At 40.9% G+C, this 15,120-nt stretch overlaps 1 protein-coding gene across 7 annotated transcripts in view; it reads right to left on the reverse strand.

The window, feature by feature from the left end:
- The window catches only part of LOC135072478 (multidrug resistance-associated protein 1), a 45,080-nt gene that overhangs the window by 5,109 nt on the left and 24,851 nt on the right, over window positions 1-15,120 (reverse strand). For 4 of the 7 annotated variants that reach the window (XM_063966399.1, XM_063966400.1, XM_063966396.1 and 1 more), the window contains exons 18-26: window positions 14,973-15,048; window positions 11,916-12,139; window positions 7,953-8,170; window positions 7,431-7,629; window positions 6,894-6,992; window positions 5,513-5,715; window positions 4,406-4,620; window positions 3,599-3,765; window positions 1,942-2,157 (exon numbers count right to left, since the gene is read on the reverse strand). In XM_063966399.1, coding sequence (XP_063822469.1) covers window positions 1,963-2,157; window positions 3,599-3,765; window positions 4,406-4,620; window positions 5,513-5,715; window positions 6,894-6,992; window positions 7,431-7,629; window positions 7,953-8,170; window positions 11,916-12,139; window positions 14,973-15,048 — 1,596 coding nt within the window. In that variant the 3' untranslated portion in view covers window positions 1,942-1,962. Of the gene's footprint in view, window positions 1-1,941; window positions 2,158-3,598; window positions 3,766-4,405; window positions 4,621-5,512; window positions 5,716-6,893; window positions 6,993-7,430; window positions 7,630-7,952; window positions 8,171-9,014; window positions 9,236-11,915; window positions 12,140-14,972; window positions 15,049-15,120 lie in introns of all 7 variants that reach the window. The other 3 variants (XM_063966402.1, XM_063966398.1, XM_063966403.1) reach the window with 1 other exon arrangement.

Below are 15,120 nucleotides of genomic sequence, written 5' to 3' on the forward strand. Positions count from 1 at the left end.
TTGTAGGATTAATATAATTAAGTAACATTTATTTTTTGCATTCGGCTCTTGGTCTAACCCAAACGAAACACGAACAACTAATGAACTAACAATGAACAAAGTTGATAAATTAGTAATATGTAAATAATGAATTTGTTTTACGAGCTGTCCCGGCGTACTTCGTACCGCAAATTAATATAAAGTTGTTTAAGTGATTTTTAAAATCACAATATTAATTTTTGAAAGTAGGGTCATTGTGCTGGTTTTCTATCTAACTTCGGTTTTCGTCCATTTCACTGAGTTGCCATAAACACATGCGTAAAATTTGAATACAAAGTATTGTATTCACAGAAGGCAGTAGCCATCCCGCGCTAGTTTTGTTGCAATCTATAATGCCTAAGCAACAGTTCTACCTAAATGAAAATGTAATTTAAAAAGTAGTGAGTTCCAAAAAATTACGTAAATGCGCGGCCTTACACCGGTCACCGGTACATTGCAGAAATCATCGCGCTAGAAAAAAAACGTGCTGACAGGAAAAGTTTTTGGCACGTATGTCTAATTGATAGCATTATAAACACAATTTTAAGTGTTTATTAAACTTCTTCATACAAAATTAAATCTTATATGACTAAAGGTCATTTTTTTAAAGCATAGCTCAGGTCATATTATAGCAGGCAAATCAACTCGGAAAGGGATCAACAAATTAATGACAAACAGCTGTTTATCTCTTTCTAAATTACCCCTGGTGATGTATAAAAAAAAGAAATAGATAATGTTTGGTCAGTACTCATTCTGGCAACATTTTCATGTGACGTCACTAACTACCTGACTTGTGCCGAGTAGGTACCTACATACAAGATTTAAGAAAACAACATATTTATATGCAATCAGATGCAACTACACGCACACACACACACAAATACCTGTCAGCTGATTGCCTATATTGCGGCCATGTTGTTTTTTTAAATCGTGTATGTGTTTATAATGCGTGTAAATGTGTGCGTAATGTACCGAGTACATTTATTTTAAAGTTACGCCAAGTCCATGAGACATTGATAAACGTCAGTGTTTTGCGAGCTGTCATTGCCCTTCGCGCACTGTCATCGGCGAGGCAAGGCGTTTACGTTACGGTGCGGATTGTGTGTGCGTTGCAGTATGGACTTTAGTTGACTGCCTTTATGAGCACTCGAACGACATAAAATAATATGATACATTTATGTAAGGGTATGTTAAGATCACAAAGTTGGCAACTCCGATAGTTGGACGAAAACCAGCGCAAAGACCCTATCCTGTTTGACACCTATAATAATTGACAATAGCTGGCTCGGCGAACTTCGGCAAACTAATGTGTGACGTGAAGTGCCAAATCGCGGAAAATGTCGGAAGAAATACATGAATTTGCATGAATTATCATGAATAACAATAACCACTTATTTACCTCTCAGTGTCTTCATGCAACTTAAAAAAAGTACATTGTGTGTTTTTATTATTATTTAGGCAGTAAAATACTGCACAGTATTTTTACACAATATTTTTTTATTTTTTTCCATAATACAAGACAAGAGTACGCGTGCGTGTGTCAATGCTCGCTCGTATCTCGTATGTGACGCCTTGTCGAATCGCCTCCTGTAGGTGGGCTATCGTGCGTGTTTTGTTTTCGATGTGAACTCGCGGAGATGAACAGGCCTGCTGGCACCGACAAAATATTTGAATACCGATGCAAATCTTTGCTAGTGTTGATCGCTTCAACTCTTGCTGCGCGACCTATAGTAGGATATGTCGTGACGTTTGACGAGGCCGCTGGCCTCGGCCATGCCGTAGAAGATGCTGTTCTTGTCGTAGTGTAGCAATATAATTACGCGCGAGCGATAAGGATGGGTAACTTGGAGTCATTGGACGAAATTCTGTGCTCAGCGACCGGACTTTAGAAAAACTAGTAATATGAATTTTGCGATTACCTACCTGTAATTAATCACTCAGCGGTCAGTTGACGAGGCCGGCGTCCTTGGCCATGCCGTAGAAGATGCTGTTCTTGTCTTGTAACAGCTGCTGCGGCGGCGCGTACTCCACGAGCTGGCCGCGGTCCAGCACCATGACCTTGGTGGAGTCCATGATGGTGTTCAGCCGGTGCGCGATGGTGAGCACCGTGCATGACGCGAACTCAGAGCGGATCGTTTTCTGAGGATAAAGAGCGGTTGTTAACTCTTTCATAAGTATAAAAAAATGCATAATACATATTTACTTCGACCGAATGCATAACATTGGCCATCAGAGCAAAGTGGAATTTTTAGTGTCCTCATCTCACCTCGGAACCATTTCACCCAGATGAATTGATTCGACTAAAGCAGTAAACTTTGTTCTCCTAGGAATTAATTCACTCAGTCTTCGCAATGCGAAGTTCGCATCTGTTCACCTAGGTGAATTAATTCCTAGGTGAACAAAGTCGATCTTTTTAATCGATTCAATTCACCTGGAAAATAAAGCTAGGTGAAAGTTTCGAGGTGAAATGAGGACACTAAAATTCCACTTTCTACACTCAGGTGAACAAAGTGACATAGACGTATCTTTTGAGGGAACACGGCCCCTGATATGCCATGTCATGGGGTCTGGTATAGCTCATGAGTCAGTACTATCAACTAAAGTCCGGTCGCCGAGCACGTAGAATTTCATCCAATGACCTCAAGCTATCGCTCGCGCTTAATTATATTGCTGTCGCGCTCGCACACTCACTGCGGCCGCCTGACGCAGTCGCGACTGCAAATGATTACGCGTGAGCGATAAGGATGGGTAGCTTGGGGTCATTGGACGAAATTCTACGTGCACGGCGACCGGACTTTATCATCAAATCAGTAGCCCAACAGCACTAGACCATTCTGGCCGTGCCACTCCGGCCCCCCCCGCTAAATCATCATCGTCATCATTTCAGCCATAGGACGTTCACTGCTGAACATAGGCCTCCCCCAATGCTTTACATGTTGATCGATTGGTAGCGGCCTGCATTCAGCGCTTCCCTGCTATCTTTATGATGTCGTCGGTCAACCTTGTGGGTGGACGTCCCACGCTGCGTTTTCCGGTACGCGGCCTCCATTCCAGAACCTTGCTGCCCCATCGGCCGTCAGTTCTGCGTACTATGTGCCCTGCCCCCGCTATACACCACTACATTTTTATCATCGAAAAAAAAATCTGGGTAATGAGTTATTGATACTCATCCTATTTATGCAAAAAAAAAAGTTAAATAAAGTTACTCAAAATTTCATCCCAAAATTGGTAATTTATGGACACACGCGTCGCTAATAAATGTTACATTATCTTACGTAAATAGTGCTTACGTAAGATAATGTAACATTTATTAGAACTCAAAATTACTTGAAGTTAGCTAAGTAAGTAATAACAACACTGGAAGCGTGGTCGAGGCGTGAGCGAGACAGACAGATCGGGGCAATGTGCGAGCGCATACGACTACTCTAGCGAGCAGCGGAGTGCCCCAACTGTGACGCGTAAAATACGGAGTAATACGGACTAAAGATAATAAAAAAAATAACTTCATGAAAAATTTTTTCGGTGATAAAAATGTAGTGGTGTATACGTGCATGCAAAGTGTAACAATCCGAGTGCGCACCTGTATGAGCTCGTCGGTCTCGAGGTCGACGGCGGCGGTGGCCTCGTCGAGCACGAGCAGCGGCGTCTTGCGCAGCAGCGCGCGCGCCAGGCACACCAGCTGCCGCTGCCCGACGGACAGGTTCTCGCCGCCCTCCGCGATCTCGTGCCGGAGACCCGCCGTCAGACCTGGGCGAAACAAGACCGGTTTATTATTCGACAAACACAATAATAGGTGACTTACTTAGGCTGGATTGCAGCATCTTACTGACAAGTCTGTCAAATTCCATACAAAAACATCGGCTATGATTATAGTTACTGTTAAAGTAAGATGGTGCAAATCAGCATTTGGTTCTCTAGCAAGCTGATCTTAGCTGAGAAACTAAACAGAGCTGGTGGTACTATAGTAAACAGTCAACAGATATACCCTACTGGCTATGTATACCAGTAATTTGGTATGCATGGGAGTTCTTTTTCAGAACAGTAATATGACTGCCACTGTACTGTGTCGAACTGAATTTCACGCAGGTAAGGCTGCGGCCAAAGGCTATACGTCTAGATGAACTGTGTCAATGCCTGAGATATGGGATCGGCACAGAAGAGTGATTTTTAAACATCAAACATCAGCGAGGTTTCAGATTTGTATGCTCTATCGTCACGTCATATTATGTCAATTTCCTCCCACTCCCATATCTCAGGTACTGACTGATTTATGCGCTAGATCTAGTTTAACTATTATATTTTACAATTTAGATTACTAATCCCATGTATATTTGTAAAGTTGAAATCAAAAAAGGGGAATAATTTTCTAGTGTCTGCAACGCGTTACCTTTAACGAAGTTCTTCAAGTGAGCATGCTCAAGCGAGCGCCAGATATCGTCGTCGGAGTAGGCCTCGAAGGGGTCGAGGTTCATGCGCAGCGTGCCCGAGAACAGCACGGGGTCCTGCGGGATGATGGTGATGCGCGAGCGCAGCTGGTGCAGCCCGATGGACGCGATGTCGATGCCGTCGATCTCGATCTTGCCCTTCATCGCTTCCACTATCCTGTTGGTGAAATTAGATTTATTATAGTATATGATTGGCAGAATTGTCGGTCGCAGGATTGGACAGTCATCTTGTAGTCAGTTTACCGATTATCGTGTGAGATTTGGAGCTAGATAAACTATTTACTCTCTAAAGGGTTGTCGTGAGAGGCTACGACGCATGTGATGTCTCGTAGAGCCGATTCGCCCACGCAGTAGTCCAGCGCACCCGTTTCCGCAGAGCTACTCCTAAACACTGTTTTTGTAGTTTCGGGTCTTCGCTTATGCTGATATCTCGTTTTACATGAGAGAGATGGCAACATTCCAAACTTTGGATAACGATTATCGGAGTAGCCTTGCCGGCCACGAAACGGAAGTTTTCATTGTCTCTCACTAGAAGTAAGCATGTTGGGGGAAATGGAAATGCTCACTATCTTGCAAAAAGGTGCTTTCTTCTTTTGGACTGACGTTGTTGATAGCCGCTCGCTTTCTCGGCTTCAATGGGCAACCCATTTTCCTCCAACGGGTAATAATGGAAATGCTCTTGATCTGGCAAAAAGGTGATTTTTTCCTTCACTAACCTGAACAGTCCGAGCGTGAGCGTGGACTTGCCGGCGCTGGTGCGGCCGACGATGCCGAGCTTGTCGCGCGATGTCGCGCAGCGCCGGCTCGCCCGCGCGGTAGCCGACTGTCAGCTGCTGCAGCGTCAGCGCGCCCGTCTCAAGCAACGAAAGTTCCAATATTCCCCCTTTTTTTCTTTGGGACTGACGTTGCTTATAGCTGTGATCAGCTTTCTCCGCTTCAATGGGCACACCATTTTCCCACCATTAGGGGGTAACCATGTCCGGGGCGATGGAAATGCCCGATCTTGCAAAAAAAAGGTTTTTTCTTCACGAACATTCGCCCAAACTCACCTGAACAGTCCGAGCGTGAGCGTGGACTTGCCGGCGCCGGTGCGGCCGACGATGCCGAGCTTGTCGCGCGGCGCCACGGCGCACGTGATGTCGCGCAGCGCCGGCTCGCCCGCGCGGTAGCCGAGTGTCAGCTGCTGCAGCGTCAGCGCGCCCGTCTCGGGCCACGTAGAACCCGGCCCGTTGGGGAGATTCCACGCCGCTTCCTTATGACACAGGTATTAAGTTTGCTTTTTGTACTAAAATTTTTGGTACGTCACATAAAAGTTCGTGATGGAGTTTTCTTCGTCTTCCTTATGTTTACTCAGACGGCGATTGATGGACCGCGTTCAAATTTGTATGAAGAATCGACCGATAAAAAATCGGTGTAATGTGCGCACTTGTAACAGTCCGACCCAACTATCGGTCAACTAAAAGTCGGTGGTCCACGCCAAGGCTTAAGATGAGTGTCATTTTTACAACACATCCAAAAGAAGAATATTTATATAGCAGTTAATTTTAGCAAAACGTTAAGTTACAATCTTAGAGACTAGGCGCAGACCACCGATTTTTAGTTGGCCGATACCACAGAATAAGTAATAGTACAGGTACAGAAGGATTACTCCGCAAGACGATTTAAATAAATGCGAGTCTTGCTACGACGCGATACAGTGGAATTCAGCTCGCACAGCACTACGTACCTACAATTTTATTCACCTACAAGTTTTGTCTCTTTCTATCGCGTGCCCCTGAACTCTTCTTACGCTGTTAGGGTTGCTGTCTAGTAGTGTCTAGTAAAAAAATAATTAATCTACTTATTTGTAATGAGGTACGTATGTAGGTAAGTACGCATTCATTATAGAAAACCTTGGGAGAGGCCTTTGTCCAGCAGTGGACGTCATTTTTGGCTGAACCGAACGAACGCATTCTGAGCAGTAGTCATGGTAGGTTAGGTTCCTATACTATGCTAAGAATTATTGATTACCTACATGGCCAACATACCTTTCAGCATCTTTGGGAAGCGAAAAAAAAAGATAAATCCGGTAGATTTCTTTTCGAATTTAAACACCCGAACGCCGCACAATAATATTTATTTCTCTTTATGTCCATTTTTAAATAATACTTCGATCATAGAATTAGGTACTACAACGCACGCCAGCGTCCTGACGGGCGCGCGCGTGACACTCGACTGATATAATACCCGCCGGCGGGGCGCTTCGCTGTAGGTAATTATCGGATGTACCGCGCGGAGTGAGCCAGGCCTGCCGATACTTAGTTGGGCCCGATTTTAATTTGTATGAAGAATCGGCCAAATTAGATCGGTGTAATGTACGCACTTCCAAACATGCCCATACTGATCAACTGCCCGACTGCGCCTAGACTTAATTCCAAATTATTGACTTACTTGTTCAGTTTCAGCATACTCCTTTATTCTTTCAACGGCGACAATATTGGTCTCCACTTCAGACGTCATTCTCACCAGCCAGTTTAATGTTTGTGTTATCTACAACAAAAGCAAATAATAATATGTTAATGTAACTATTCTACAGGGTGTTAGGTAAATGGGTATATGAGCCGACACTAACCCATGTTAACATATGCATATAAATGGTATGGTGAAGTCAGAAATTTGATATCATCATTTTATTTTTTTTAATTTTCATACAAAATAAATTTTATAAATTCCGATTTGTATGGAAATTTAAATAATTAAAATGAAGATATCAATTTTCTGACTTCACCATACCATTTATATTATTATGCCCATGCTAACATGGGCTAGTGTTGGCTCATATACCCATTTACCTAACACCCTGTATATGAAACAAGTTTTAATTATTTTTTTTAACAAAACTTTTTTAGCCTTGATAACGAAGTCAATATTTTAAAATGTTATCAATCTTTTGGGCCATACGTTTTATATTTCAAATCTGTGAATTACCTGCAGAGCGTAGCTGACCGAAAGGCCCACCATTCCAGGGTTGGTGTCGTCTCGGTTTAGAACGGCGAATATGGCAGAGAAGAAGATGATGAGGTTTCCCATCATCTCCAACCGCACTGCCAGCCACCGGTTGGCTATGCAGCTTGGGTAGTAGCACGCCTGGTTGTGGTCAACTCCCCGCTCCGATTCTTCAATAAATCTGTCCAATGCCATAGAGATACGAATAAGTCTATTTTTTTTACTTCGAAAAAGAACTTAAGACTTAAGTTCTTTTGCGCTCCACGTTAACTACTTATAATCCGTGGATAACGGTATGAGCTCACAATAAGTTGTACCACTTGTACTTTAAGATATCACTTTCTTGAGCCGATTTTTTTTAATTGAAGTTCATATACAAAAACTAATACAAAATATTGTCTTATTAGGTAACGTAAGCAATAATAGCATTTTTAAAAATGTGCATATCTCTCTTGTTAACAGAATAATCATGAATTAAAACATTACACCCAGCACACCGCTTACCTGTTCGTAACTCCATAAGCGCGGATGGTAGAAGCGCCGGTGATGCTTTCTCCGAAGTGCGAATAGATGGGTGACCGCGAGACCGACTCCAAACGCTTGAGCTGCCGCGAGGTGGCCACGTAGAACCGCTGGATGATGTAGTACACCACCCCGATCGGCAGGATCACCGCCAGGAAAATGGGCGTCGAGAAACTGATCACGAACAACGTCCCGAGGACCTATACGCAGTTAAGTTCAAATCAGATGGCGTCTTCGATCATGGCGGCTGTCACTTCAGGTTAAGTTAATGGCTGCCTAAATTGATTTTGTTAAGATATTTTTATGTTATTACGTGTACGGCATTCTTGTGTAACTAAAAATCTGTAATTCATCATCATTTTAAGATGCGATACGCTTTAGTAAATAGAAATTGTAGAAAAAACATACGTATCAACAAGAGCAAATCCCATATTAATTCAAATGAGATTTTATAATAAAAGCATAGATACATATTTGTTATGCATACTCTAGCTTTGATATTTTGTACCAAATGTGTTAAAAAACATCTTAAGCATTTATTATGCCGTTTTATGTAATAAACATGGGCTGGAGACCTACGTTTGTATATTAGTCACACCAGTGGTGCAAAAAACGACACATTTGATGAGCGTTAGCAACTGTTCATAGGTATTGCGTTTAATTTCACTTTGTTATCCGATAAACCGTCCTGGGATCAGTTTACAATGTTATTTACACATTGAGTAATATGGTAAATAGAAAATAAATAAATATTTAAATAGTTTTGTCACAAATTTTAACATGTAGGCTCGATAACATAAATTAACAGTAAAAGCATAAAATATTAAGACATAAAACACAATCTTCAAATTACTAAAGAAGCCAAGAAAAAACACAAAATAAAATGAAAGAACAGAGTAACAGAGATAAAGCAGTAACATGTAAAACCCCCAGTGAATTTGGAACACGTTTTCATAAAAAATAAGATGAAATGTAACATAAATTCCCATCAAAACATAACCGCGAAATAAAATATTAATTATATGTATTTTACGGGGAGATTACCTCGAACGCGCAATATATCACGTCGGCAAAGTTAGAGGGAAGTGACGTATCCAAAACGTCCATGTCTTTAGAAAATCTAGAAAGTATCCTGCCCACGGGAGTCACTTCGAAGAATTGCAACGGCGTCTTTAATACATTGTTCAACAGGACCGCATGGATTATCTTCGCCGCACGCCACCCCGCCAAATATGGCATTAAATCAGCAAAAAACGATGCTATGGCTGTAACAACGTCCACGAAAACTAGTTTATTAATTGATTAGTAGGCATTAGTGGGAGTCCTACAGGGACTTAATAATGAATACATTATTTACGAGCCTAAACGGAACCCGGGATGAGTGAAAGCGGTGTCTATTTATCTACCGGAACTACATTGGTGCCTGGGAGTTAAAGTGCAGGGGCTGAAGGCAACTACATATTGAAATCACTATAGAAGACAGAAATCATGCATAGTCCTTACATAGTTTCTAAGCGCCGGGCATAAATTGGCTTCTAAGCACTATAAATAAGCATTAGAATTAGAAATAACAAATTGCACTACATTTATGTATTTTTGGGATTATTGAACATAAACTGATCCCACGTCAGTAAATTCGTGTACCTGAACGAAATCGCACGTATTTGAAATCCTAATATTTGGTTAGTATGCAGTAAAACTTTGTCAATGTGATTTTTTTTTATTATGCATTAGATACTTGCATACTTTACATTATGTAAGTTTACAATATGTAATAGTTTCAATTACAAATGAAATTTAAATTGAATAATGTATAATGGTAGGTACATATTGTGTATAGTCTGAACTGATAGTCCAGTAGAATTAGCTTTTAAATCGGAAATAATTCCTACAAAAGATTTTATTGTTTTAATGGCTTCATTGGTTGCCCATTAAGACTCTCCTAAGTTTTCGACTTCGACGGAGTTGTGCTTAAGTGGTGGGGGCCCCCGAAAGAGGCATTTTTTCGATTTTCCGGTTATACCGCGTAAAGGACTTACCATATCAAAAAGTGGTCTTCATAACGGTTGAAGGGCACTTAATCTTGCATTGAATAAGACCAAATTCATATGTTTTGGACAAACCGTTCTCGCGCTAAAGTTCGGCAAAGTAGAAAATATACGTATAATTAATGACCCTCTCCACGTCCAATGGTTTGTTACCCACAGGCTTCCAATTCTTGAAAAGGGCCACCTCAACCAGTGTAACCCTATCAAGGCTTACGAGCTTGATGCGCCTATCCTTGTTCGTCCCAGCCGTTCCTTAACTGCGGTTGCTGCACCTCTTCCTGGCACTCACCTGAACGACTCTGTGTTACCTACTGTGGCTGCCCCTCTTACTTGTATCCACCTGCATGACTACGTTGCCTAGCCGTATGCCTGGTCTAAGGTTCGACGCCAAAAATCAATGACAACAAGTTCATATTAATACGCTGAAGAGTTTTTTGTTTGTTTGTTTGAACGCGCTAATCTTAAGAATTACTAGTTTGATTGAAATCATTATTTTTGTGTTGAATAGCTCATACATTGAGGAAGGCTATAGGATATATACAATCACTCTACGACTAATAGAGGCGAAGCAGTAAAGAAAAATGTTGCAAGCACGGGAAATAGTATTTAAACTATTTTCACTCGTACGAAGTTGACTTTGTGGCGTCGAACCTTGGACCAGGCATATGGCTAGCAATGAAATCGTACAGGAGGGTACAAGGAAGAGGGGCAGCCACATTAGGTAACACAGAGTCGTTCAGGAGAGTGCCAGGAAGAGGTGCAGCAACCGCAGTTAAGGAACGGCTGGGACGAACAAGGATAAGCGAATCAAACTCGTGAGCCTTGTTAGGGTTACACTGGTTAAGGCGACCCTTTACAAGGCTTGGAAGCATGTGGGTAACAAGCCATTGGACGTGGAGAGGGTCATTAATTATACGTATATTTTCTACTTTGCCGAACTTTAGCGCGAGAACGGTTTGTCCAAAACATATGAATTTGGTCTTATTCAATGCAAGATTAAGTGCCCTTTAACCGTCATGAAGACCACTTTTCGATAGGGTAAGTCCTTTACGCGGTATAACCGGAAAACCGAAAAAACGCCCCTTTCGGGGGCCCCCACCACTTAAGCACAACTCCGTCGAAGTCGAAAACTTAGGAGAGTCTTAATGGGCAACCAATGAAGCCATTAAAGCAAAAAAATCTTTTGTAGGAATTATTTCCGATTTAATCAATTTTTGTGTTTAATTCTACTGGCCTATGAATAGGTACTTATTTTTGTAATTAGTAGTAAGCCGTTTTACTGGCTGTAAAGTATGCACATGTTTCAAAACAAAGGTGTAAAATGGAGAAAATTGAAGGACACTGCTCATTGCGCTATACCAAACCATGACAGTATAAATAATACAAAGGCGTTGCTATCGTTATATTTTCGGTTCTAGAACGAGTACGCAGGCACAATCGAAAATATGGTAGGAGTCTTGAAGAGTACGGTGTCTGATGCAATCTAGTACGGTATGGTAGTGAGCATAGTACTTCAATCGAACCATTAAGCCACGTATTCACTAGTAGAGGAACTACGGAGACGCGAAACATTCGTCGGCCAATGAATACGAGGCTCTTTACACCCGTATTGGCGCAGTTACACCATGCGGAAAATTTATCGAACAGCGCGAGCACGCAACCGAAGTATGGGAGATGCACGAAAAAATTAACTGAAGTGTGTGTTAACACTATTCCCCTTATTACAAAAAATTTTACTAGTTGAACTCTAGTTTAAATTGTCATTTTAGTTTGGAAATGTCACTTTAAACCAGTGTTCGTCCCGGGTTTAACTTTTTGTAATAAGACCCTGTCTCGATCAACTTCCCGCGCAGTGCAACCGCGCCACATCGAAACATCGGGCGGCACGTTCGCATACCGCGAAGAAGCACGAGGTCCACCCCCTGAGCGTCATCGGGAGCACATTGTCGAGCACGTCGACGTCCTTGCTGAAGCGGTTGAGCACGCGGCCCACGGGCGTGCAGTCGAAGAAGCCGATGGAAGGCGCGCGCAGCACGCCGCCCAGCAGCGCCGCGTGCAGCGCGCGCGCCGCTTCCAGCGTGCCCAGGTACAGCGCCAGCGACGACACCGACACCGACACCACTGCGCCCCAGCGGCCACGGTATAGTACACAGCCATGCCTTTAGCTAGGTGACGCAAGCTTTTGGAGGACGCGCGCGGTAGCTTGAGGAGCGTTCCAGTTTCACCGGGCAGAGTATCGCTACTCTGCCTATAGAAGGCACTGTAGCCGTTAGCGATCGCCGGTATACGTACCGGCCATAAAGTTAATATACCTAGCAATAGAGCAACAAAGAACTGAGCGAGCGAGATGTCACTAGCAGCAACACTGTGTGATAAAAAGAGATGCGTGATGACGTCGCCGTCACGTCAAACAGAACCGTTTTTTTTGCAACTATTTGACAGTTCAGAGGCACTAAGAGTACTTTTAGTTGGCCGATAGTTGTGCCCGATTTTAATTTGTATGAAGAATCGGCCAAATCGAATCGGCGTAGTGTGCGCACTCCCATACATGCCCATACTGATCAACTGCCCGACTAAACTATCGGCCGACGAAAAATCAACGGTGTGCGCTTACTCTTAGTGGCACGGTGATAATTTGAGATATATTTTACCTGAGTGAAATCGTGGATGTTTATGAGAAATAGTGCTTCAGAAACGTGGTGCGTAGTTGAGTGATTGATATATTATTATTGTACAAAATTGAAATAATCCTGACACTGACACACAAATGATATCCAGTGTCATCCAAAATCGGTTTCGTTTGACAGCTCGTGGTTGTTGCTCTATTCCGAAGGAATATTAATAACTGTATGGTACCGGCTCGTCTGCGACCGCGATCGGGCCGTACGCGAGCTACTCAACGGGGACAACCACGCTTTTGACAGCGCGCCGCTTTAGAGTTTTGTCTCCAAGGCGTAAGACGAAGTTTATTGGACAAGTAAAATAGGTTAGATGGTTAATGACTAGGTAACGGATACAAAAAATACAACTCGAACCAAAAAAGTGACATCTAATGCTCGAGATATTTTCCTTTAAGGGATATCACTTCGCAACAAGCTAACAGAGTTCAATATGATACAATTTAACAATACAGGGGTACATTTTAAACGTATTTTTAACAATCGTTCGTATTAAAACGAGGCAAAACAAAATATCGTCCGTGACAATTTAAACTTAAGATTATTAAATAAAATGAGGAAAAGGGAATACAAAAAAATATGCTTGCTTCATCTATTAAATGCATGTCTGTGGTGTGTACGGTATAACAACATCGCTCACTCTGTGCCCTTGTCTAACTGTATTTATTAAATAAGAAGTTTAGCAATAATGCACACGAGTGTCGATGAAACGCACAATAACAATTACATAAAAACGAACCAATTGAATATGTATACAAAAAACCCGTTTGCTATATTCACAACATGCATTAGTTATATTACATTATGATTTCTCTATACGGGAAATAATTAAAATCATAAGCGAAAGTAATGTATAAATGTCGTGAGATACCCATACCACCCAATTTTGTGACTTCGCGTATGATTTTGGTTTGCATTATTTCAAACCATATTCCTTTCTTATGGCTCAAGTGAACTCCTCTCCCACAGTAAGGACTACGGGTGGATCTGTAGATTTCAAGCTAAGACTCCACTCGGAGAAACAATCCAATTTGTATACGTATGCGCCTCGGAATAAGTATTCGATGATTTTATTATTACCATACCAATTTAATTCTACTCGAATGAATTTTACGTAAGTTGTAATCGATATTGTATCCCTCTGTGTGTTAGTGTAATTTAATTTATATCGATATTAAAATTTTGGCGGTTTATTTCACGACATTTATTTGTGTTATGAATAGGGCACAGGAGGTAAAAGTATAGTTAAAATCAAGATCATATTATACATGCAGATTTAAAGAAATGTTAGAAGAAATTAATTCAAAGAAAACCATGCATATTAATCGCAACAAGAAAAATAATCGTAATACCTCAATACCATATTAATCATAATAATCAATCGATTGTAATTCAAAATGAATAAACAAGAAAATATAAATAATGTATTCATTATTTGATAATAAAAATATAATAAGCATTTTGAAAGGGTATATTATTATTGTAAAATAGTCTACAATAATAATACAAATCAAGAACTTAGGGGATAGATTCTAATTGTCTAGTAAGTTGCAATATATTATTATTATGTACTTTGTTTGTACAATTAGAATTATGCATAAAAAGTTTAACAGTCTTATAACACCCTTTTATCTGTTTTCACAACAGCGAAATCAATGTTTAACAAAAAGTAACACAGCATTCAATGGTAAACAAGGCACTACAGCACTGTTAAATTTTTTATGAGTAATTCAATGATGATCAAAAATATTGTAATCGAAACTTATTAGATTTCCTGTTTTTTTTAACTAATAAGTTTTTGGAATGAATGTATCAAGTTTCTTTATTAATTAAATTAATGATTTGTACATAATTACAAATACGTAGTCCTACTTATTTTATACATATTATTTAACAACAATAATAACTTCATTAATGTCTGTTTAAATTCTAATATAGTTTAATTGACAGACCTTAGAGAAGTTAATATAATAAACCAGTAATCATGCGATCTCATCCCAAATTATGCAAAGTTAAACACCCACTTTTTCCCGAATACCACCCATTCTAAGATAAAGGCACGAATCCGTATAAGTTATATACATGGATGATTCCAAAATATGTACTGAACCATACCAATTTCTTTAATAAACTATAGAAAAGTATAGAACCAGCATAGTAAAGAGGCAAAATTGACTGGTCTATTCCAGTAACACAAAGTCCATGATATAGTGGTTGCAAGAGGCTTGTCTGCATTAAAATGCACGTTGTTTTAGTATATTATGTAAAAGACTTACCTTGTCCTATGCCGAGCCCTCCGTATACTCCGAGATAGAGATCTCGTTTCGATTTATCTACCACACCGTCGACCATCTGAGGAACGACGATTTAGAATTATATTAATAAGCATTTGTATACGTCATAATTATGACATCAAATTAAAAC

The sequence above is a fragment of the Ostrinia nubilalis genome, chromosome 6 (genome assembly GCF_963855985.1).
Source record: "Ostrinia nubilalis chromosome 6, ilOstNubi1.1, whole genome shotgun sequence".
NCBI lineage: Eukaryota > Metazoa > Arthropoda > Insecta > Lepidoptera > Crambidae > Ostrinia > Ostrinia nubilalis.